This window comes from Schistocerca cancellata, chromosome 2 (assembly GCF_023864275.1).
Source record: "Schistocerca cancellata isolate TAMUIC-IGC-003103 chromosome 2, iqSchCanc2.1, whole genome shotgun sequence".
In the NCBI taxonomy this organism is placed as follows: Eukaryota; Metazoa; Arthropoda; class Insecta; order Orthoptera; family Acrididae; genus Schistocerca; species Schistocerca cancellata.
This window is the reverse complement of record NC_064627.1, coordinates 841,289,094-841,315,264: the sequence shown is the minus strand read 5'-3', so window position 1 is coordinate 841,315,264 and position 26,171 is coordinate 841,289,094. Positions and strand designations below refer to the sequence as shown.

At 46.5% G+C, this 26,171-nt stretch overlaps 1 protein-coding gene across 4 annotated transcripts in view; it reads left to right on the top strand.

Moving 5' to 3' along the window:
• The window catches only part of LOC126162757 (sodium-independent sulfate anion transporter-like), a 220,202-nt gene that overhangs the window by 136,727 nt on the left and 57,304 nt on the right, over nt 1–26,171 (top strand). For 3 of the 4 annotated variants that reach the window (XM_049919443.1, XM_049919444.1, XM_049919442.1), the window contains exon 3: nt 21,356–21,551. The exons of the other annotated variant lie outside the window; for it this stretch is intronic. In XM_049919443.1, coding sequence (XP_049775400.1) covers nt 21,356–21,551 — 196 coding nt within the window. The remainder of the gene's footprint in view (nt 1–21,355; nt 21,552–26,171) is intronic. 4 annotated transcript variants of the gene reach the window in all.

The following is a 26,171-nucleotide window of genomic DNA, read 5'->3' as shown; positions in this document are numbered from 1 at the left end:
CAGGGGGTTATTTTTCATCGTGACCTCCTGCTACAATCTGATGAGGAGCTCAGGGCCAACCTGGAGCGCCGAGGCGTGCATTTCGTCCGGCGAGTCCAGTGTGGCCCCAAAGACCGTCGCATCGACACTGGGGCCTTTATCCTCGCCTTCGAGGGGGTCGTTCTCCCGGAGAAGGTAAAGGTAATGTGCTACCGGTGTGACGTGCGACCCTACGTTCCGCCTCCTATGCGCTGTTTTAGGTGTTTGCGCTTTGGGCACATGTCGTCACGGTGTGAGGCTGAGCCCGTCTGTGGCGATTGTGGACGTCCTCTTCGTGAGGAACATACATGCACCCCACCACCTTGGTGCGTTAATTGTCCTGGCGTCCACTCGCCTAGATCCTCAGACTGCCCCGCATATCAGAAGGAGAAGAAGATACAAGAAATCAAAACTTTGGATCGGCTGTCTTATTCTGAGGCCAGGAAGAAGTACGACCGCCTCCATCCCGTGCCATAGACCACTTCGTTTGCCTCAGTTGTGTCCACTCCTTCCGCGGTATCCTCACCCCTCTCCTGTCCCCCCTCCGCCTCCTCCGCCCATCAGGGGGCTCTGCCTCCGCCTCCCAAATCTCTCCCTTCCAAATCCTCCTCCCCCGTGGCCCCCACCCCCTCTGCCCCAGGGGCCACCCTTCCTCCTCCTTCTCCCCACACGCCACCTGAGAAGCGATCCTCTTCTCAGGCGTCCATCGGGGAAACGTTCCGGACCCCGGCTTCCGAGGTCCGGCGTTCCAAAACGGACCCCGCGCGTGAGGACCTTCTTCGGGTCCAGCCCACCATCCCTGTGCCTCCTCGGCCTTCCAAGAAGGCCTCCAAGAAGAAGTCTCTATCCCCCTCTCCACCCCGGCGCGTTTCGACTGACGCTCCATCCGTGAGTCGCCGCTCCCGGCCGTCCTCAGTTTCGCCGGGACGCTCTGCTGCCAGGCGCTCAGCTGGCCTTTCGTCGGCAAATGATGCTGCCCCTCCTACACAACCAGGGACAGCAGCCGCAGCTGGCGACCAGTCGATGGAACTGGATCCGCCTCCCGTCGGTTGTAGCGTTGTTCCCTCGCAACCTGGCCCTCCGCGGCCGTCGAGGTGACCAGCTCTTCCCCCGTCTCGTTCCCCCAACTTTTTGACTAGCGATGGCGTTGTTTCATTGGAATATAAGAGGTATTCGATCTCATCGGGAGGAATTACAACTGCTCCTCCGCCTGCACTGTCCACTCGTCCTTGGACTCCAGGAAACCAAGTTGCGCCCGACTGACCGTATTGCCTTTACCCACTATACCTCGGAGCGGTATGACCTCACCCCTGTGGACAGTGTCCCAGCTCATGGTGGGGTCATGTTGCTCATTCGGGACGACGTCTATTACCATCCCATCCCATTGACCACCCCATTCCAAGCAATAGCTGTCCGCATTACTCTTTCTGCTTTTACTTTTTCAGTTTGTACCATCTACACTCCACCGTCGTCTGCTGTTAGTCGGGCTGACATGATGCACCTGATCGTTCAGCTTCCCCCGCCGTTTTTATTGTTTGGCGACTTCAATGCCCATCATCCCCTTTGGGGCTCTCCTGCATCCTGTCCAAGAGGCTCACTCTTGGCAGATGTCTTCAACCATCTCAATCTTGTCTGCCTCAATACCGGCGCCCCGACTTTCCTCTCGGACTCCACTCATACCTACTCCAACTTGGACCTCTCGATATGTTCTACCACTCTTGCCCGTCGGTTCGAGTGGTATGTCCTTTCTGACACCTATTCGAGTGACCACTTCCCCTGTGTCGTTCGTCTCCTGCACCACACCCCATCCCCACGTCCTTCGAGCTGGAACATACTGAAAGCTGACTGGGGACTTTACTCATCCCTGGCGACCTTTCCGGACCACGATTTTCCCAGTTGTGACAGTCAGGTCGAATACCTCACGGCTGTTATCATCCATGCTGCCGAACGTTCCATTCCTCGTACTACTTCTTCACGTCGCGTTTCCGTCCCCTGGTGGAACGAGGCTTGTAGGGACGCTATCCGTGCTCGACGACGTGCTTTACGCACCTTTCGCCGCCATCCTACGTTGGCGAATTGTATTGAATACAAACGACTCCGAGCGCAATGCCGTAGAGTCATCAAAGACAGCAAAAAAGCTTGTTGGGCCTCTTTCACCGGCTCCTTTAACAGTTTTACTCCCTCTTCCGTCGTTTGGGGTAGCCTGCGCCGGCTGTCGGGCATTAAGGTCCACTCCTCGGTACCTGGCCTGACCTCAGGTAATGCGGTCCTTGTTGATCCGGTGGCTGTCTCCAACGCCTTTGGCCGCTTTTTCGGGGAGGTTTCAAGCTCCGCCCATTACCATCCTGCCTTCCTTCCCAGGAAAGAGGCAGAAGAGGCTCGGCGACCTTCCTTCCACTCGCTGAATCTGGAAACCTATAATGCCCCCTTTACTATGCGGGATCTCGAACGTGCGCTTGCACTGTCCCGGTCCTCTGCTCCGGGGCCGGATGACATTCACGTTCAGATGCTGGCACACCTTTCTCCGGCGGGCAAAAGCTTCCTTCTCCGTACCTACAATCGCGTCTGGACCGAAGGTCAAGTCCCCATGCGTTGGCGTGACGCCATTGTTGTTCCTATACCCAAACCCGGGAAGGATAGACACCTTCCTTCTAGTTACCGCCCCATTTCTCTTACAAGCTGTGTCTGTAAGGTGATGGAGCGCATGGTTAATGCTCGGTTAGTCTGGATTCTTGAATCTCGACGGCTACTTACTAATGTCCAATGCGGCTTTCGTCGCCGCCGCTCCGCTGTTGACCACCTCGTGACCTTGTCGACATTCATCATGAACAACTTTTTGCGAAGGCGCCAAACGGTAGCCGTGTTCTTCGACTTGGAGAAGGCTTATGACACCTGTTGGAGAGGAGGTATCCTCCGCACTATGCACAGGTGGGGCCTACGCGGTCGCCTGCCCCTTTTTATTGATTCCTTTTTAACGGATCGAAAGTTTAGGGTACGTGTGGGCTCCGTATTGTCCGACGTCTTCCTCCAGGAGAACGGAGTGCCTCAGGGCTCCGTCTTGGGCGTAGCCCTTTTTGCCATCGCGATCAATCCAATTATGGATTGCATTCCACCTAATGTCTCAGGCTCTCTCTTTGTCGATGACTTCGCGATCTACTGCAGTGCCCAGAGAACATGCCTCCTGGAGCGCTGCCTTCAGCGTTGTCTAGACAGACTCTACTCATGGAGCGTGGCAAATGGCTTCCGGTTCTCTGAAGAAAAGACGGTTTGTATCAACTTTTGGCGATATAAAGCGTTCCTTCCGCCATCCTTACATCTCGGTCCTGTTGTTCTCCCATTCGTGGACACAACTAAGTTTCTAGGGCTCACGTTGGACAGGAAACTGTGTTGGTCTCCACATGTCTCTTATTTGGCAGCCCGTTGGACACGTTCCCTTAATGTCCTCAGAGTTCTTAGCGGTTCATCTTGGGGAGTGGATCGCACTGTCCTGCTTCGCTTGTATCGGTCCATAGTTCGATCGAAGCTGGATTATGGGAGCTTCGTCTACTCGTCCGCTCGGCCGTCCCTCTTACGCCGGCTCAACTCCATCCACCATCGGGGGATACGTCTTGCGACCGGAGCCTTCTACACTAGTCCTGTCGAGAGTCTTTATGCTGAAGCTGCCGAGTTACCGTTGACCTACCGGCGCGACGTACTGCTGTGTCGGTATGCCTGCCGGCTGTCGTCTATGCCCGACCACCCCTCTTACAAGTCCTTCTTCGCCGATTCTCTGGACCGTCAGTACGGGTTGTATGTGTCTGCCCTGCTGCCCCCCGGAGTCCGCTTCCGTCGCCTGCTTCGACAATTGGATTTTGCCCTCCCTACCACCTTCAGAGAGGGTGAGAGCCCGACACCACCTTGGCTCCAGGCTCCGGTTCATATTTATTTCGACCTCAGCTCACTCCCGAAGGATGGTACTCCGTCTGCAATGTATTGCTCACGGTTTGCCGAACTTCGTGCTCGACTTGCCGGTCACACCTTTATTTACACCGATGGCTCCAAAACTGACGATGGTGTCGGCTGTGCCTTTGTCGTCGGGGCCGCCACATTTAAATACCGGCTCCTCGACCAATGTTCCAGCTTTACAGCCGAGCTTTTTGCTCTCCATCAGGCCGTTCAGTATGCCCGCCGCAACCACCATTCATCATATGTACTCTGCTCTGACTCACTCAGTGCTCTTCAGAGCTTTGGAGCTCCCTATCCGGTCCATCCCTTGATTCAACGGATACAGCAGTCCCTCCATTCTTTCGCTGATAACGGTGGTTCTGTCAGCTTTCTGTGGGTTCCCGGACATGTGGGAGTGCCTGGGAATGAGGCTGCGGATGCTGCAGCCAAGGCTGCAGTCCTCCTGCCTCGGCCAGCCTCCCATTGTGTCCCGTCATCCGACGTTCGTGGGGATGTTTGTAAGAGGCTTGTGTCGTTGTGGTGGGATGCTTGGTCATCCCTCCAAGGAAACAAGCTCCGGGCAGTAAAACCGCTACCGACTGCTTGGACAACATCCTCCCGACCATCTCGGCGCGAGGAGGTCCTTCTGACCAGGTTGCGGATTGGGCATTGCCGGTTTAGCCACCGCTACCTGCTCTCCGGTGACCCAGCCCTGCAGTGCCCTTGTGGTCAGGCATTAACAGTGCGCCATGTTTTATTGTCGTGTCCCCGTTTTAGTCAATTTCGTGTTGTTCTGTCCCTGCCATCTACTTTACCGGATGTTTTAGCTGATGACGCTCGAGCAGCTGCTCGTATTCTGCGTTTTATAACTTTAACTGGCTTGTCCAAAGACATTTAATCATTTTACTTATTTTGTCTGCATCTTTGTCGGGTCCTTCTGGTGTCCCCTCCATCCCCTTGAGTTTTACCAGATTCCATGTGCTCTAACAACAGTGACTGGGCGCTAATGACCTCAGCAGTTGAGCGCCCTTAAACCCAACCAACAAAAAAAAAATCATGATAATAAAGAACTAGATGTGTTGCAGAAGAAAGATATGGTCTGAAACCATGCTGACTACGTGCCAATTGATCGTTTTCTTTGATGTAATTCATAATGTTCGAACATGTTTCTTGTTTAGCTACTCCTTAAAGTAGTAGCAGCAGTGGTGGTGGTGGTGGTGGTGGTGGTGGTGGTGGTGGTGGTGGTGGTGGTAATAGCAAAAGAAAATCGATGTGTCTATTCTGAGTCACAGACACAAAGCGTAGCAGCAAACTTTTATTATACGGGTTATATGTTTCAGTTTTTCAACTTTACTCCTACTACATTCAGTCCATCTCTGAGGCTTGTAAACGATTCACACAAAGGTAAAGTTAACTCCGTCCACAGACCATGGCGGGCCATCGGTACCTACCACACAAACATTAACTTTTTTCTAATAGTCGTCTGGCTTTTTGGTTCGCGAGACGATCGACACACAAACTCCGGTAACAATTCGCTATTGGGAAGTCGTCAGCCTTCCATCTGTTTGGAGCTAGATAAGGGTTACTGAAGGCTCTATTAGTATTGCCTTACGAAAAAGTTAGTTAAGTTTCATGCGCAATGATCTGCACCGTAGTCGTTATCACAGAAGCCAACTACTGGGTCTTTATACTGCGGATTTACAAGCATCACTAAGATTGAGGCAAGCGCTGTTCCGTGTTCGCTTCCCAATGACTGTCTCGTGGGGATCTAGTATGTTTCCAAAATTCAGGTCGTGGACAACGCAATATTCACAGGCCAGAATTTCCGGAGTGCTACAGCAGCGCACCATAGATTCGAACTGTCACTTGTCTCGTCTGAACATGGAGATACCATCAACAATATCAATGCTATCCACATAGCGAAGTTAAGATTTAACTAAGAGTATCTGGAAGCGTAGGATAAGATATTACATAATATTTTCCTCCACTTTAATCCTTACAGCATTGGCATGGCAATTCTATTTATAAAATTGCCTGCACTGGCTAAGGAGATGTCAGGTGCCAGGCCACAGGATGGAAATGATTCCATAGAAGCTAGGTGCATCTGCGAATAATAACTGAGGGCATTTCTACATCGTTGTTGTCTGCTAAAAAGAAAGTTAATGCATAATGCAAATTTTCTGAAAGTTACACTATCTTGTACGAGGGCGTGCTGAAAAGTAATGCCTCCGAACTTTTTTATATGAAAACACTTAAAGCTAAAACAAACGTTATTAACATTCTACATATTTATTCTTCATGTCTACATATTTGCAGACCTGTCACTAGAGGGATCCGAATTGTAGCTGTAACATGGTGGTGTGTAACTTAACTACGCCTGTGCGCGAGAAACAGCGTCCTGTAATCGATTTCCAAATTCGAAGAATTCGTCCACACATGGAGCACCCTCTCCTTCAGCACGACATTGCCAGGCCATACACGAAAGCTGCGACATCTGCAACGATTCGACGCTTACGGTTCACTGTCGTCGATCATCCTTCACACAGTCCCGACGTGGCGCCATCAAATTTTCATGTCTTTCCAAAACTTAGAGAGCAGCGTTGAGGACTGCGTTTCGATAATGATAAAGCAGTACAAACAGAGGTGAGGTTGTGGCTCCGTCAGTAAAGTCAAACATTATACAGTGACGGTATCAACAAACTGCTCTCTCGTTGGGAGAAATGCGTTCGTCACCAGGGTGATTTCGTTGAGAAGTAAATATGTAGGAATGAAGAATAAAGATGTAGAATGTTAGTAACGTTTGATTTATTTAAAAAGCTTTAAAAGTTTTCACATAAAAAATTCGGAGGCATTACCTTTCAGCAGACTCTCGATTAATAGAAAATTATAGAAACTCCCTATACTTGTTGACATATAATAAGAATGAAAACTAAAGAACAATTACGAAGATGTATAAAATACCACCGAAAGAGCGTACGTAAATACACAAATATTTATGTCTTATGTTTACTAACAGGAAGTATCATAACCTGAATACAATATTCTAGCGCTACATCTTGTTGATTGTAATTTTTTTTTATAATGGATCAACATGTGAGTTCCAAGGAAACACTGGAAGCATTTGTGCGTTGAAGTATATGAAGCTTACTGCTTCGATGATCAATTGTGAGATCGAGATTTAACGGAATCGTGGGTGATGAACTGATTTTTTTGCATAGTCAGGAAGCAGTATGTGTTGTGAAAACCGGCTACTGACTGTGTATGATGTGCAACTGGAAGTTGCAAAATGTTTCTGAGTCAACTGTGTAAACAAATACACTTGCGTTAATTGCATCTGTAAACGGGACTTGAATTAATTTATACATTTAATGCCATTTCTCTGAGACTTATGACGTAGTGTAACTCTTTAGTTCATTATTTGCAGTTAGAGGTGACGTCATCTATTCATGCCAAGGTTGAGCTACCTTGATTTTACCGTTCTTTACACAGGAATGGAACAAACTGCGATTCTGTTGCTCATTTCATAATGTATCATTTTAATCGACCGAAAATGTCGGTGCATATAGTCAAAAAAAATTTTTATCAAGTAAAAAGAAACAACTTATAGACAGGGTGGATGAGGAATCAGGAGTTAAATATTTAACAGTGTCGTATAAAAGAAGAAAAATCAGAGATCAGCTTGTATAAGTAAATGAGGTTGCAGAGGTAGAAGAAGCTGTTAGCCTGTTAAACAGGAACTCTCCAGAGAAAGATAGGATCGCCAATGAATTGCTGAAGTATGAAGGATAGCTACTAATCGAACAATTAATAAAGTTCGTTAACAATTTTGTAACTGGTAATAAAATTCCAAACGAATGGAGAATTAGTATTAAAATTCTAAGGCGCAAAAAAAAGGAGATAAGAAAGGCCCAACCAACTACAGAGGGATAAATGTAATGAGTTCAGTTCTTAAACTCATAACAAAATAAGTAGGAAATAAAAAGAAATTCAGCCTGTGCAGAGGAGCAGTATGGTTTGAGATCCAGTAGGTCATGTACAGATGCAGTATTCATTCTTAGACAGGTTGTAGAGAAGTTCATTCAATACAACAAAACAGGTTATCTTTGTTTTATTGATTTACAGAAGGTCTCCTATAGGATTCAGTTAACAAAAGTGGTAAACCTGCTCTACAAACGGGGAATTCCTTCTAACTGTATAAAAACAATTGAAGACATTTATTCCAACAGCTACACCCAGGCAAAAATTGATTCCAGGTTAAGAAACTGCATAGTAGTTAATAGCAGTAATAGACAAGGTGACTCTTTCAGCTGGCTACTTTTTGGTATAGTCATGGACGAGGTGATAATGTATTGGCTAGTAGTCGTTATAGAATGGGGGACGAGGAAATAAGTCATTTGTTATGCCGACGATGCAGTTCTGCTGGGAAACTGAAGATAACCTTCAGAAACTTTTGCATATATTTAACGTGGCAGCCAAAAACCTACATATGGTCATATCCACTCAAAAAACCAAATGTATGACCACATCTGTGGAACCAATTTGAATAATTTTTCCATCCACTTCCAGTTTGCATCTAGCAAACTGGAAGTGGATGGAAAAATTATTCAACAGATAATAACATTTAAATACACTCCTGGAAATTGAAATAAGAACACCGTGAATTCATTGTCCCAGGAAGGGGAAACTTTATTGACACATTCCTGGGGTCAGATACATCACATGATCACACTGACAGAACCACAGGCACATAGACACAGGCAACAGAGCATGCACAATGTCGGCACTAGTACAGTGTATATCCACCTTTCGCAGCAATGCAGGCTGCTATTCTCCCATGGAGACGATCGTAGAGATGCTGGATGTAGTCCTGTGGAACGGCTTGCCATGCCATGTCCACCTGGCGCCTCAGTTGGACCAGCGTTCGTGCTGGACGTGCAGACCGCGTGAGACGACGCTTCATCCAGTCCCAAACATGCTCAATGGGGGACAGATCCGGAGATCTTGCTGGCCAGGGTAGTTGACTTACACCTTCTAGAGCACGTTGGGTGGCACGGGATACATGCGGACGTGCATTGTCCTGTTGGAACAGCAAGTTCCCTTGCCGGTCTAGGAATGGTAGAACGATGGGTTCGATGACGGTTTGGATGTACCGTGCACTATTCAGTGTCCCCTCGACGATCACCAGTGGTGTACGGCCAGTGTAGGAGATCGCTCCCCACACCATGATGCCGGGTGTTGGCCCTGTGTGCCTCGGTCGTATGCAGTCCTGATTGTGGCGCTCACCTGCACGGCGCCAAACACGCATACGACCATCATTGGCACCAAGGCAGAAGCGACTCTCATCGCTGAAGACGACACGTCTCCATTCGTCCCTCCATTCACGCCTGTCGCGACACCACTGGAGGCGGGCTGCACGATGTTGGGGCGTGAGCGGAAGATGGCCTAACGGTGTGCGGGACCGTAGCCCAGCTTCATGGAGACGGTTGCGAATGGTCCTCGCCGATACCCCAGGAGCAACAGTGTCCCTAATTTGCTGGGAAGTGGCGGTGCGGTCCCCTACGGCACTGCGTAGGATCCTACGGTCTTGGCGTGCATCCGTGCGTCGCTGCGGTCCGGTCCCAGATCGACGGGCACGTGCACCTTCCGCCGACCACTGGCGACAACATCGATGTACTGTGGAGACCTCACGCCCCACGTGTTGAGCAATTCGGCGGTACGTCCACCCGGCCTCCCGCATGCCCACTATACGCCCTCGCTCAAAGTCCGTCAACTGCACATACGGTTCACGTCCACGCTGTCGCGGCATGCTACCAGTGTTAAAGACTGCGATGGAGCTCCGTATGCCACGGCAAACTGGCTGACACTGACGGCGGCGGTGCACAAATGCTGCGCAGCTAGCGCCATTCGACGGCCAACACCGCGGTTCCTGGTGTGTCCGCTGTGCCGTGCGTGTGATCATTGCTTGTACAGCCCTCTCGCAGTGTCCGGAGCAAGTATGGTGGGTCTGACACACCGGTGTCAATGTGTTCTTTTTCCCATTTCCAGGAGTGTATATTGGTAATGAGCGGTCCAGCAGTGGTAATCTCGAAAATAAAGTTAGAGAGTAAGTAACAAAAGGAATTAAAGTGACGAGTGTGTAAATAGTAGAATTTGGAGAAACAAGCATATTCGAAAATATGCAAAGGCATATGCAAAATATGCAAAACAATGATGAGACGAATTATAACATAAGCAGCTGAGACATGACGAGAAAAATAAAAAACGAAGACTTTTGGAAACCACAGAAATGAAAATTCTGCGAAGGATTACAGGGAAGTCATTGCAAGATAGAGAGAGAAGTGGAAAATACTTCACGCATTGCTCTATTGACGGAAACGCGTTTCATTCGGTATCCCCCTTCTAAAGCCATATGCTTTCTTTTACGTTTATTATGCAGTAGTTTCTGTTTCTTTAGAAGTTCCTTCACAGTGACTGTATATTACGGAGGTTCTCTTCCAGCAGGAAATGTTCTACTATGTAGGTATCTATAACGCCCATGGTCAACTATTTATCTAAGTCTGAGCCATAGCCCTTCTGTATGCACCTCTCCAGAGCTAAATGTTCTGAATTGTTTATTGAGCTACGACAATACTGTCTCATTATCTAGCTTGCTGAGCATGTAAAGCTTTCTATTTGGTTTTGCCTGCCCTTCGTAATTGGGTAAAAATTGTTGCTACAGCTGCCTCATGGTCACTGATACCAGTTTCAGTTTGGACAACTTCAGGTTTACTTGTTGCCGTTACATCCAATACATATCCTTCATGAGTGGGCTTCCAAACAATGTTGTTCTTGGTGGTTCTCAGTAAAGACATCTAGTAATTTTTTACAGGACGTCTTGCCGCTCCCACAACTTACAATACTGTAACAGCCCCATTTGATTGTTGGATGACTGCATTATCTTCCGATGACGTCATTATGTTTTGGAACTTACGTACTAATGAACTTATGTTTTCTCTAAACTTTTCGGTTGGATCTAGAGGTGAGCCTCGTTGATGTTACTGAGACATGTGCAATCTCGCATGAAGCATGAAGCTTTGATGTCTGTCTCGGTGGATTTAAGGTTCTTGTTTACTGCGACAAGTCCACCACTTCCATTTACCATTAGTCTATTCTTTTGATATATAATTAGATTTTTCTCGAAAAATCTCACTATCATATTCGGGTTTCACCAGTCTTTCTGTACCTCGTATGTATTATCTGAGCTCCACTGCTTTATAGGAGAGATTAGCTGATAAACACAGAATTGCCCGGTCATACATTTTCCTAATTTTCTATTAGAAACGAAGACAAGAAATGAGCTGTGTTTGAAGTGCAATATCGAAGCATTTTGATTTCCATGTATTCGTGAAAACATTACGAAACAGTCATACAAATAAATGTGCATAATATACAAATGCGTAAGTACAGTAACCAAGTTAAGAAACATAGTATGCAAAATACAAATTCTCTGTAACCTTTACGCAAATCAGAACTTGATTATAAGCAATATTCCTAGTAACATGTCCAGAAGCGATTTTGTAAACGTCTCCTTGCAGCGCCTCTTCATAGATCCACAGTCGGCTATTGTTTTCGCCTGCAACCGTTTGCATACACATTGATTGCAGCTGATAATGTTTCCAGCCCTTTGCTGCCATTTCCTTCACAGGTACCATTATTCGCCATACGTTTGATGGGCCGACGATTAATAGATTTCTTTCCTTTGCCTCCTGATGAAACAGGATACAGTAGGTTTCCCAAGAGATGAAGTAAGTCTTACTGGCTAAGCTTCAGTTATTGGTCAGGGTGATAGGCATAGCACCTCAGTTCTCTCTGGTCGCTATCTCACATATACAGGGCACTTAGCTGTACCACTGCCCCGCCACTTAACAGGCGAGTGGAAAAGCAGCGACAGATCCCGTACTTCCTGCAGAGGAGACAGGGTTAATAGGAACGAACAGTACTTGAGATACGTCTCGGCAGTGATTGTAGCCCTCCCAACACACCCATTCGCGGCAGGTTGCAATTGTTAACACTGTAGTCAGAGTGATTCCCACCCCCCAGGGGGTCCACAACTCTTTTGTGGATACGTGCGTAGCGAGAACGGGACCCCGAGCTAATGTGGCCTTCCTTCCTTTCCGGGCTGCATACCTTCCCTTTCCGCATCCTTCCCCATCCTTATCTTCGCCCCTCCTCCCCTCACCTCTGGCTCTTTCCTTCCCTTTCTCCCCATCTGGGAGTATGGTTTGTGCCTACGTCCGGAGACGGACGCTCGTAAATGTACTGCATTCTTCGCCTTCCTTGCTTTTGTCTTCTTCCTTCCTTTGTCCTTCTCTTTTCCTTACCTCTTCTCTTTCCCTTTTCTCCGCTGCGGCGTTTGAGACCTCTCTTCCTTCCTTTCCCTTTCTCTTTCTTCCTCCCTGTGCGTGTCTGAAGGCCGACCCACGCCCTACGTGCGTAGCCGGTGACGGGGTAACGCGTAATTCCCCGCCCCGGGTAGACAGGTAGGACACGTACGTACCCCCTGGTAACGGCCAGGCCCAGGGAGGGGTGATTACCCGAGCTGATACCTTCCGAAAATGCCGATTGGTCCCTCCGTCCGTTTGTCGGGAGGTGTGACCTGAGGTGTGAACAATCACCTAAGGCGGGAGTGCCCTCAGAGAGGGCCCCCACAAGGGAGGAGCGCGCCATCGGAGACGCCGGTAATCATGGGGGATTCTTCCGCAATGGTTTCCTCACCTTCCACTAAGTCTGCTCACAAACGTAAGTATACTGAGTCTCAGCCACAGACGATTCTTCCATCGTTGCCACAGTTCCTTGTTGTTTCTCGGTCTGATGAAGGTCACGACTTCTCCACGGTCAACCCTTTCATTATTCAGAAAGGTGTCGACGCAATAGCAGGTCCTGTAAAGTCTTGTTCCCGATTACGGAATGGCACCCTGTTGTTAGAAACACACAGTGCCCTCCAGGCACAAAAATTGCTGCGTACTTCTCTGCTCCACACCTTCCCTGTCCGGGTGGAACCGCACCGTACCTTAAATTCCTCGTGTGGAGTCGTTTATACACGCTCCCTCGATGGATTGTCTGACGAAGAAATTCAGCACTATCTGTCTGACCAGGGCGTAACGGCAGTTCATAGAGTAATGAAACGGGTTGACACGAACATCATTCCAACCCGCACTGTCTTCTTGACATTTGACACAGTTCAACTCCCATCGCAAATCAAAGCAGGCTATGAGATAATTTCCGTTCGCCCTTACGTCCCAAACCCTACGCGTTGCTATCGATGTCAACGGTTCAATCACACCAGCCAGTCCTGTTCCAATCCAGCCAAATGTGTTACGTGTGGCAAGGATGCCCATGAGGGTGCTTGTCCACCTCCATCCCCTCGCTGCATCAACTGTATGGGTGACCACGCTGCTTCCTCTCGAGATTGCCCCGGAAATAAGGGTGAAGGAAAAGGTGTCGACCTTTGCTGCTCGAAAATTATTCGCCAGTCGCAAGCCCACCGTGCCTCAGACAGGAAAATACAGCACTGTCCTTGCTTCTCCTCGGCCAACAAAGGAGGCGGCCACGCAGACTTGCGACCTCACCTTTAGTACCACGGTCGTCAGATCGGCCAGCGCAAAGATCGCTCGTTCAACCTCACCACTTTCGCCTGCCCACTCTGTGGCTCACCCTTCGTCGGGTTCTGCTACATCTCGAGCCCAAAAGTCGGACGCCAAGTCTTCGAAAAAAGAGCATACTCGTGAAGAGTTTTTACGTACCGCAACTTCACAACCATCGGTTCCTTCTTCATCTAAACCACATTCTTCCAAGAAGGCTACAAAGAAACCCAGTTCCTCTCCTTCTCCGCCAAGGCGTGCCCCCTCTACAGCACCACCTGGCGGAAATCGCCCTCGGCCATCTTCTGTGTCGCCGAGGCGCACTGCTGGTGGCCGGTCAACCGGCCGATCGCTGGTGGCAGGGACTGTTCCTGACCAACCTATGGATCAGGATCTTCTGCCTTCGGCTGAATGCCATTCCATGCTGTCGGTTGCTAGCTCCGAGCAGTCTCTGAGTTGACAGCAACTTTGGTCACATTCCTCCATTTTCCTTTCACCCCATGTCCATTATCCACTGGAATATCCGCGGCATTCGAGCCAATCGGGATGAATTGTCGGTCCTCTTACGCTCCTACTCGCCGGTCATCTTCTGTCTTCTCCCTCACTTTCAGTCCGTCCGATATGACCTCCCCTCTGTTGAAGGCACTCCAGCCCATGGAGGACTCATGATTCTTCTCCATGATACTCTCCATTATCACCCAATCCCCTTAAACAGTTCCTTCCAAGCTGTCGCCGTCCGTCTTTCCCTTTCTGGATACACGTTCTCTCTTTGTACTGTATACATTCCATCATCCACACCAATGGCACGAGCTGATCTCCTTCATCTTCTTGGTCAGCTTCCACCCCCCTATTTGCTGGTTGGGGACTTCAATGCCCACCACCCGCTTTGGGGATCTCCTCATCCTTGTCCACGTGGCTCCATATTGCTAGACGTCTTCCACCAAGCGGATCTAGTTTGCCTCAACACTGGGGTCCCCACATTTTTGTCTGCCTCCACGACGACCTTATCTCATTTGGACCTTGCGGTCGGTACTGTTCCGCTAGCTCGGCGCTTCGAATGGTTCGCCCTTGATGATACACACTCGAGTGACCACTTTCCATGTGTCCTCAGACTGCAGCCTCAACTGCCATATATGCGCCCGCGACGCTGGAAGTTTGCCCAAGCCGATTGGACACTTTTTTCGTCTCTCGCGACATTCGATGATCGTCGCTTTCCCAGCGTCGACGATGAGGTCACACATATTACCGACGTTATCCTTACAGCTGCGGAACGTTCAATACCACGCACCTCCGAATTGCCCCGGCGCCCCCCAGTTCCTTGGTGGAACGAGGCATGCCGTGATGCAATACGTGAGCGGCGACGTGCTCTTCGCATTTTCCGTCACCATCCTACTTTGGCCAACTGTATCCGCTATAAGCAGCTCCGTGCGCGATGCCGTCGCGTCATCCGCGATAGCAAGAAGGCAAGCTGGAAATTCTTTATTAGCTCATTTAACACCTTCACTCCCTCCTCGGAAGTTTGGAGTCGGCTTCGACGGTTCTCAGGTGCACCTAGTTTCTCCCCGGTCTCTGGGCTCACTGTCGCGCATGATACATTCGTGGACCCCGTCGCAATTTCTAACTCGTTGGGTCAGCACTTTGCTGAGATTTCGAGCTCTTCAAATTACCCGCCAGCGTTTCTCCCGAAGAAACGTGCAGCGGAAGTGCGACCTCTTGCTTTCTCCTCTCAAAATCACGAAAGCTACAATACTGTTTTCTCCATGCGGGAACTCCAACATGCCCTCTCATCTTCTCGCTCCTCCGCCCCGGGACCGGATGGTATCCATGTCCAAATGTTGCTGCATTTATCAACCCCTAGTCTGCGTTACCTCCTTCGCCTTTATAATCGAATTTGGACCGACAGTACCTTTCCCAAACGGTGGCGGGAAGCTATTGTCGTTCCCGTTCCGAAACCTGGAAAGGACAAACATCTCCCCTCTAGCTATCGCCCCATTTCTCTCACGAGTAGTGTCTGTAAGGTTTTGGAGCGTATGGTGAATTACCGTTTAGCTTGGTGGCTAGAATCCCGCAGTCTTTTAACACCAGCCCAATGCGGATTTCGGAAGCATCGTTCTGCCGTTGACCATCTTGTTGCTCTCTCCACTTATATCATGAACAATTTTCTCCGGAAACGCCAAACGGTAGCAATATTTTTTGATCTGGAGAGAGCATACGATACCTGTTGGAGGACAGGCATCCTCCGCACACTGTTCTCTTGGGGCTTTCGAGGCCGGCTGCCCCTTTTTCTTCGCGAATTTATGGCAGAGCGCACTTTTAGGGTGCGGGTGAACACTACTCTCTCCCGTACTTTCTCCCAAGAAAACGGGGTACCCCAGGGATCTGTGCTGAGTGTTGTACTATTTGCCATCGCCATAAATCCAATTATGGATTGTCTCCCTCCTGATGTCTCGGGCTCCCTCTTTGTGGACGATTTTGCGATCTACTACAGCTCTCAACGGACCAGCCATCTTGAACGACGTCTTCAAGGATCTCTCGATCGCCTCCACTCGTGGAGCATCGAAACTGGCTTCCGTTTCTCACCCAGTAAGACCGTTTGTGTCAATTTTTGGCGACGTAAGCAGTTTCTTCCGCCCTCCTTACATCTAGGTCCTGTCAACCTTCCGTTTTCAGACGTCGCTAAATTCTTGGGTCTTATGTTTGACAGAAAACTAAGCTGGTCCTCCCACGTTTCCTATCTTTCGGCTCGCTGTCTGCGATCGCTTAACACCCTCCGTGTCCTGAATGGTACCTCCTGGGGAGCGGACCGAGTGGTCCTTCTCCGCCTCTATCGCGCCTTAGTGCGCTCGAAATTGGATTATGGAAGCATAGTCTACTCCTCTGCTCGGCCGTCTATTCTTCGGCGTCTCGACTCTATCCACCACCGTGGATTACGTTTAGTGTCTGGAGCTTTTTACACTAGCCCTGTGGAAAGCCTTTATGCTGAGACTGCTGAACCTCCGCTGTCCAATCGGCGGGCAGTACTCTTGAGTCGTTATGCTAGCCATCTGTCTTCTATGCCTACTAATCCAGCCCATGACCTTTTTTTCGACGCCTCCTTTGATGTAGGGTATGCAGGCCGCTCCTCTTCCCTACTACCCCCGGGAGTCCGCTTCCGTCAACTGCTCCATTCTCTTTCCTTCCGCTTTCCTAAAACCTTCTGGACAACTTGGGGTACAGCACCGCCTTGGCTCCGTCCCCGGATCTGCCTGCTCCGTGACCTTTGTCAATTTCCCAAGGATGGTACCCCTACACTTGTTTATCGTCGGGCATTTGCTGCTCTATGTGCAGCAATGACGGAGGCCACATTTATTTACACCGACGGCTCGAAAACATCGTTAGGTGTAGGGAGTGCTTATATTGTTGGCGACACCCCAAATCAATTTCGGCTTCCCGACCAGTGTTCGGTTTATACTGCGGAGCTTTACGCTGTTCTCCAGGCTGTCCACTACATCCGCCGCCATCAGCGGATACAGTACGTCATCTGCTCAGATTCTCTCAGCTCTCTCCTCAGTCTCCAAGCTCTTTACCCTGTGCACCCTCTGGTCCACCGGATTCAGGACTGTATGCGCTTGCTCCACCTGAGGGGCGTCTCGGTGGCGTTCCTCTGGCTCCCGGGACACGCTGGTATCTGTGGGAATGAGGCGGCTGATATAGCGGCCAAGGCCGCAGTCTCTCTTCCTCGGCCAGCTATTCGGTCGCTTCCCTTCACCGATCTACGGAGCGGTTTATGTCGCCAAGTTGCTCATTTATGGCATGCGCATTGGTCGGCACTTCCCTGTAATAAATTGCGGGAAGTGAAAGCCCTTCCTTGCGCTTGGACCTCTTCCTCCCGAACGCGTCGTCGGGAGGAGGTAATTTTAGCTAGACTCCGGATAGGGCACTGTCGTTTTAGCCATCGACATCTTTTAAGCGGCGATCCTCCCCACTCTGTCCCCACTGCTCTCAGCTGTGGACGGTAAGACACCTTTTAATTGAATGCCCCTATTTTAATCCGTTACGCTCCCGTCTACAGCTATCGCCTGATCTATCGTCGATTTTAGCAGATGACACGCGCTCCGCCGACCGCGTTCTCCAGTTTATTAGTGACAGTGAAATGGCGTCAGTCATTTGAACCTTTTTTTGGGGACAATCACCCCCTTTCTGTAGTGGATTTTTAAGCATTCTTCTATTTTTAGTTTCTCAAATTTTCTGACTTTGTTCCCATTGCTGCTGGTTTTAAAATTCGGTTTTTTACTGTCTTAAGTCACGGGCTGGGCGCTAATGACCTTAGCAGTTTTGCGCCCTAAAACCACAAAAAAAAAAAAAAAAAAAGAGTGATTCCCAGTTACTTACGAAGGTTACGCAACCCATTCTGTGTTCCAGAAAAACATTCGCTGGGTGGCTGCATTGCCGCTGAATCAAAGTTTTAAGGAACAGTAAAAAAAAAAAGTAAAGCTGTTGACTCACTTTTAATTTTTGTATCTATTAAGCTAAAAGTGTGCTAGTTTCGTTTAACGACTGAAACGATTATTATACCAAACGAGATTTCTATTAAACCAAGACAAACCTGGGATAAAAGGTACTAGTTTCCTGAAACTTTTTTGACATTATTGTCGCTGACAAACTCGAAACTTGTGTATATTCTCTGCACTTGTCGTAAATTAACACTTCTGATGAAAAAGAAAACTAAATGTTACGATATGTTAGTTGTAATATGAGCTACAGTGACTTTGAATCACAAACGGCGGTTTATTACCAAATATGTTACGTACAACAATCGTAACTTGCGAAAATTGCAAAAATGTGTGTTTACTCAAGTGGATATGCAATGAAATTCGGCGTGATCTATTCTTTGAAATACGATATTACTGATAAAATAGTGTAAGACACGTTATTTTTATTACATCTGACACTATCGCACGAAATACTGTTTTTGCGGCACTCAGCGGACGAACTGTGCAGCTGGTCCCGGCGGAGGTTCGAGCCCTCCCTCGGGCATGGGTGTGTGTGTTTGTCCTTAGGATAATTTAGGTTAAGTAGTGTGTAAGCTTACGGACTGACGACCTTAGCAGTTAAGTCCCATAAGATTTCACACACATTTGAACATTCACCGGACGAAAACGCACAATACATGACAACGCACGCACGAATAACACATTTAGATTTTATGTGATATTTTTGAATCTAAATTTTTTGAGGAACATTTATCTTACTCAGACAGAATGGACATATTGAAAGTCGCCTTATAAATGTAAATATAGGATGTCTCCAGGAGGAATGGTCAGTATTCAGGAATACGACAGGTACGAGCAAACGAAATAAGGAAGTCTATGACTCCTGAAATGTATGTCTTAAGTGCTGTGCGCACTTCTTCCTCTTCGATAGTATGAAACAAATCTCTTCCACTGCAAGCTCTTTGTCTTCCGTATTTTCAGAGGTGGTCGTATGGACCAAAGCAAGAAAAAAAAAAGTCAGTAAACATGGGCTCTTGATTGCATATCGTATGCGCTCTGAGCAGTTGTTCATCTTCGCTATTGTGAAACACACCTCTATTATACTGAACAACTGCACACGAGTCTTCTACTACACTTTTTTGCTTCGAATGATTTTTTCTTCTATTTTCGGTGCTAGGATAGTATTACTACTATTACTTTACTGCTGTCTGAAATACGATTTGTGTACTACTTCTTCCATACACGTTCTCACAGAAATCGCTTTTTCGGCTACTACTACTTTTACTAATTATTATTATTATTATTATTGTTGTTGTTGTTGTTGTTGTTGTTGTTGTTGTAAGCATTACTATGACTATGTCAAACTTGCCGCTTGGGCTCTCCTACTCAGCTAACACGAAAACATTAAAGCTGTCATAAACTCACTGGTTTTCTTGGCGTAGTACTATTTCCTACCTTCGACATGACTTATCCTGCTGATTATTGGCGTACAGTTCAACCTAGACTCCGAGCCCGGTGCAAATGATGACACAAAATCCTAGAACTGAGTGAAATGGCCTAATTTAGTCCACTAGTTCATCATCTCATTCGTTTCCCTCTTTCAAAAAAAAATGGTTCAGATGGCTCTGAGCACTATGGGACTTAACATCTTAGGTCATCAGTCCCATAGAACTTAGAACTACTTAAACCTAACTAACCTAAGGACATCACAAACATCCATGCCCGAGGCAGGATTCGAACCTGCGACCGTAGCAGTCCCGCGGTTCCGAACTGCAGCGCCTAGAACCGCACGGCCACCGCGGCCGGCTTCCCTCTTTCAAACTCGGAATATGATTTGTACTGCGCGAAATAACTAAGTCGAAAATAAATCTGCGACACTTCTTCCCCTGAAGTAGAATTTCTTTGGCTATAAGTTTTAAAGATCACTCTGCTGTCCCTCGGATCATTTTGACACAGGTACTGTTGGTCTAGTTAAGGACTGATTCCGTCTCAGTCCTGATTAGCCAACTTTCTCTGCACTAGTTGTGCGACGGTGGCACTACCTTTCTGTATTGCGACTGACACATTGTAGTTTGTTAGAAATTACGTCGTCGAGAAGATTCCGAGAGCCTAAGTTATCTTTGAAGCTAATCATCACAGTCACGCCCATACCTTAAAGAGTCCATAGAGGCACGAGCGATGTATTCCCACAGCACGTAATAACATGGTCTTGATTCTCCAGCCCGGCTTTAAAGGTTTATAGATCTTACATCATTGTTCATTATTTGGCGATATCCAACAATGATAGTATAAGTATTGAACTGCCTTGCAGAAGAAAGAATCTGGATTACTGAAAACTATGTCAGTGTTTCAAGATCTGTTTCATGGCTTCTGCTGTGGATTCAACCCACTAATGAGAATTGAGTATTTTCCACTGTATAGATCTTCAAATTTTTTTTCTTTTATTATTAGAGCTTGCCTGCAGCCCTTTGTTCTCTATTCATGTTGCACTATTAAGAGTTTACAGTTAAACATTTCGCGATTTCATTCTTTCAATCAATAAATTATGTGCTCTAAATGCTCAATCGATTATAAGAAAATCACAATGTGGTTTTGGATTACACACTGCTATTAATATTTAATTTTATTTTTGAGGTAATTATTATTAATTAGTATTTTTGATGTCTAACCTGCCGGCCGGGGTGGCCGAGCGGTTCTAGGCGCTACAGTCTGGAACCGCGCGACCGCTACGGTCGCAGGTTCGAATCGTGCCTCGGGCATGGATGTGTGTGCTGTCCTTAGGTTAGTTAGGTTTAAGTAGTTCTAAGTTCTACGGGACTGATGACCTCAGAAGTTAAGTCCCACAGAGCTCAGAGCCATTTGAACCATTTGATGTCTAACCTAACTGAATGCGCCCTACGTTGTTCATGTAATAATAGCACATAGTTTTATGATCTGATGTAAAAGTGCCGGCCGAAGTGGCCGTGCGGTTAAAGGCGCTGCAATCTGGAACCGCAAGACCGCTACGGTCGCAGGTTCGAATCCTGCCTCGGGCATGGATGTTTGTGATGTCCTTAGGTTAGTTAGGTTTAACTAGTTCTAAGTTCTAGGGGACTAATGACCTCAGCAGTTGAGTCCCATAGTGCTCAGAGCCATTTTTTGATGTAAAAGTGGAACCGTTGTCACGTTTTTTAGTTAAAATTCCTGTGAACGTCATCTAATTTTTAAATTGCAGCTGAATTTACAGTTTGGTGCCTTTGTTTTCAATTTCTCATGTCTCTTTTACAATTACTGAGTTACGAAGTGCCAGTATCTTACAGGATACAACTTCTGTCGTTGCAGTATGGTCTATATGCTGGCATCATGGGGGCGTTTTTGTACATTCCCTTTGGAAGCTGCCACAATCTCGTCATTGGGCCGACTGCTATCCTCGCGCTTATGGTGCAGAGTTCAGTGTCCAACTACGGTCCTGACATAGCTATCCTCCTTACTTTCCTGACTGGCTGCATCATTGCCCTTTTGGGACTTTTACATTTAGGTAAGTGTTAAATGTCCGTAAGGCATAACTGAACGATAAAAATAAGGTATTTACATTGTATTTACTGTGATTAAGGACTAGTTGAAACGGTTTTTGCAAGTTCCCTCTACTCAAAATCGTGTACACCATCTGTTTGCGTCTAGTGTTGAAAATGATATTAAGTGGAAGGACGTTCTACGGATTTGTTGCGTAGTGGATATCTGAGGCGGGGACATGGGTACCGGCCCGATATTTGCCTAGATGGGTGTCAGAAACCGCCTAGAAAGCACATCGAGGCTAGGCGTCTCACCAGCCCTCATTATTAATCCGTGAGACAGATCCGGTCCTGAGCATGCTCGACACTCTGAATTCTGGAATCAGCGCAGTAATGTGCTCGGCTATCCGGGCAGGCACAGCTGTTTTCTGAACAGTGAATCGAACCCAGACTTCATCCTTACGAAGCTGGAACCACCCACCACGAATGACAAAGGTCGTATCTTAGTATAATATGCCGAGAAGGTGGACTTTTATGTCCTTAACACTTTTTTTCCCAAGGAACAAAACAGAAAACGTAAATGGGAAGTAACCAATGGGGCCACAAATGAAACTGAAAATATTTTAGCGAACAATGAAGAAACTGTCCGGGATGTGACGGTCCACTTCAGAATTCCAAGTTAATAGTTATCTATACGATGCAGAGCCAAACAAATAATTAATTAAATAAAAATAAATTTTAATGAAACAAGTTTTTAAGCGTATGTATTCCAAGCTATCATTGCAACATCAAATTAGGTTCATTAGAGATTAACAAGACGTTGAGGCTAGCAGTGATATTAATTAATGTTGCCCGTAATGTGATCCGTCATTCTACAGTGAGGTGACAAGTCATGGCATAGCTCCTGATACCGTGTCGATCTTTGTTTTCCCCGACGTAGTGCAACAACTCGACGTAGCATGGACTAAACAAGTCGTTCAAAGTTGATCCAATCTACCTCTCTATAGCCGTCTATAATTATTTTTACATTTCGCCACATTGTCCTAAAGGATACGTTCATCGTACATCCCTTATTCATTTCTGTGGTTATTTCACGCTGTGATTGCCTGTTGGCACTGACAACTCTGCAAAGATGCCACTACTCTCGGCCGTTAAGTGAAGGCCGCCGGCCACTGTGTTGTTCGTAGTGAGAGGTAATCCCAGAAATGCGGTATTCTCTGCGCACTCTGGAAATGGTGGATCACGGAATATTGAATTCCCTAACGATTTCCGAAATGGAATGTCTCATGCGTCTAGCTCCAATTACCAATCCGCGTTCAAAATCTGTTAATTCCTAGTGTGCTGCCATAGTTACGTCGGAAATCTTTTCACATGAAGCAGCCAAGTGCAATAACAGCTCCGCCAATACAGTGCCCCTTATACCTTGTGTACGCGATACTACTGCCTTCTATATGTATGCATAACGCTATACAATGACCTTTTTTTTCCGCCTCACTGTATGGGTTTGGAAAGGGCGAATGAGAGATACCAGCTAGACTGTAATGATGACCCGATATCGAGGTATCCTTCAAAATGTTTGCAATTCAGAAACTAGTTATTTTCGCCAAGATAGCGTTCTCCCTTGTAATTGGGCCATTGAGCTAAGTTTGAATGGTCCTTCGCGTGTGAATACACTACAGGCTCTCCATTAGAAGAAAGCAGTGCCCCGAACCTAAGTTAACTGAGCAGCGGGGCCGGTTTGAGAAGATTTTGCTACAAAAGCGACTATCGTTTGGCTTCTATCACCACCACCACCACCACAAACCATAGTCGTCTTTCCTTGGCCGCTTGCCAAGACCTTTAAAAATAAGTATAAATCTACTGATCGCATGAAAGGTTGTTTTTACTTTTGAGATATTTGCTATATAGACATTACTCCGTATCAGTAATAAATTTCTTAATCTTATCAGAGTGCTAAATATTAAAAGAAACAAAGCAAATCCACTTAAGGTAATTCCTGAAGCCTTCAACAGTTTTAATGTAATTGGAATTAAACCTTTTGTCTTAAATAAATCCGTGCGATCAATGAAATATATTAATACATTAATTGTTTGTTAATAATATAAATTTTTAGTACTATAATATACAAATTCTTTCACTTTGTGGGACAGAGAGACAAAAATTTCATCTAATTTTATACTGACAAGTTCAACAGTAATTTGCGTGTGGCACATGAAAAAATATCACCATAAAGTAGGTAAACTGTAGAAAATTTGCCAACAAAATAGTTGAAAATTTATAAACATAGTCAACATTTTTATATATGCAAGTGGTAGGAAAACACAAATTTGCAAGTGATATGAAAGAGTATTCCATCAATAAAGTCACGTTGAATTCCTGCAGTGTTTCAGTATATGTACTGATAAATTTTCCGTTGGATAAGAATATTAATTTGGCGTTTCTGTAGCCTATAACTTAAGACTCGATCAAAATATAATCTGAATGTACTGAATTCATGATATCGCTTTCAGTGGCCAAAGTTGACTGTCCATGTAATGGAACTTGAGAAATTGATGACCTAAGGTATGCCTTGAGTTTTGATAAACTGATTTTTCCAACAGATAGAATTAAGTCAAGGGGTTCCAGAAGCTTGTGAAATTCGTCACAAAACTGCTTCTTGTAATATAAGACGATGAGATTTACAGAGAACTTTCAGCAGGAAAAATTTACCCTAAAATTAAAACTTCATCGTTTGGTGAAATTATAGCCTAATTCGATAGGGGCTTGAGTAGCGGATCTGTATGGGTTTTGGGACGCTGATTTGTATATATTTTTTTTTTTTACCTTGGAAATGACAGTTCAGGATCACTGGTGTGACATGGACCAACGTCACACTTCCCCTCTCCTCACCCTACTCTACCCTCCCTCCCTTTATGCCACTCCTCCCCCACTCCCCTCGCCCAAGGCTCTAGGCCATTGCATGAATGATAATCGGCAAAAAATCCTCAAACTGGCATGGTTCGATTTCACACATGTCCACCCACGCCCCTAGGCCAATAGCATGACCTAAAATGTCGGAAAAACAAAAAAAGCAGGTGGGTGACTCATTGTCCTCTTGGTTGTGGGGATGAATACAGCCAGATGTATCCTTCCGCGCATCTCTAGACCAGTTGTATGGCTTTAAATTGATGGGAAGTTCTTCCTATTGTCTGGAGATATTAGGACAGTTAGATTGATCTCCCCCCATCCCCCTTTTCTCTTTATAGGATAGTAGTGTGTGGCTCATCATTCGTTTCCTCTTTGCTGTAATGGAAAGTTGAACCACCACTGCCCCCCAGGCAGAATTAAAACGGAAAAGAACTGCGACAAACACACCACTGCTACACACCAAGTCCCTAGGGCAACTGGGTGATGCATAAATGTCAGGGTTTATCTGAATTATCTTAATTAATATAATTTATAGCCCAAAGACAACATAATACACTGTAACACTATAATTGATCCAGTAAATCCAATTTCGTTTTTGCAACCTCCAGCAGAGTATTTTGGAGTTTGGGTGCTATTTGTTAAATTTTTGTCGATTTTCCCCCAGTATTGCGTAATACTCACATTTCAAGATCGTCATTGAAAGACACACGAAATCTTTGACTGTAAATGTTCAACAACTAGCACAACAGTGCAACATTTAACGAAATATATTGATGCCAAACTGGATTAATGTTAACAAGTGTCTTTTTTAAAGAAATAACGTGTACCAAATCTGTGTCGCTGTAAGGAACACTTCCCCTTGCATTATTAGTCAGTTAAAAACAGTGGTATCACTATCAGGGCGCCTGAGAGGAGTCTTAATACCATAACGTTACTGTGGACGTGTAAAAGCAGCGGAAAGACCAGTTGGATAGTTTCTGCAGAGAAGTATGCAACCACTCACTACATAACACCATAAACAGTTACCCACACTTGTGCTGTTATCAGTACCACAAGGATTGGATTGAAACAATAACAAGGTAGTTACTATCAAAACAATTCAGTTACAAGCGGACACTGGCATCACCGTCCTTAAAAAATTAAAAAAAAACAGCGTTAAAGAATCAAGGTTTTAGTGTCATACTAGAAGTATCAGCCAACGTCTTTGCCGCTGTGGTAACACCGGTTCCCGTCAGATCACCGAAGTTAAGCGCTTTCGGGCTGGGCTAGCACCTGAGATGGTTAATACCTGGAAGATCCAGTATGTCGAGCGGACAGCAGAGTACAATGCGTATATGTAGCACTACTGTCTTTCTCCAATTTGTTTACTAGAAAAATAAGAACATAGTTATCTGCTGTGGAAGGACACCTTCCTAACAACAGACGCAAGTAAAATATTATATACACACCCTGCCACAAGCTACTATCGTGGTGTAAACTGGAAAGCAGCCATTCGTTTGCTAATTTTGCTAGAACACTTGTTCTATACATGAGTATATAGCTGAAAGTTGCTGAGATGCTCCAAGAAGGTGTTGCTCCGTCTGCCTGGGGGGGGGGGAGGGGGGGGGGAGGGAATGGAAAGGACTTGAGTGTCGGCGAACGCGTATGAGAGCGAAGCCACAGGAAAAGGTTAGAACATTTATAGTAACTAGGGCAACATTTGAAAATGAATTCAGTCGCCATTTACAACTGTTGTTGTT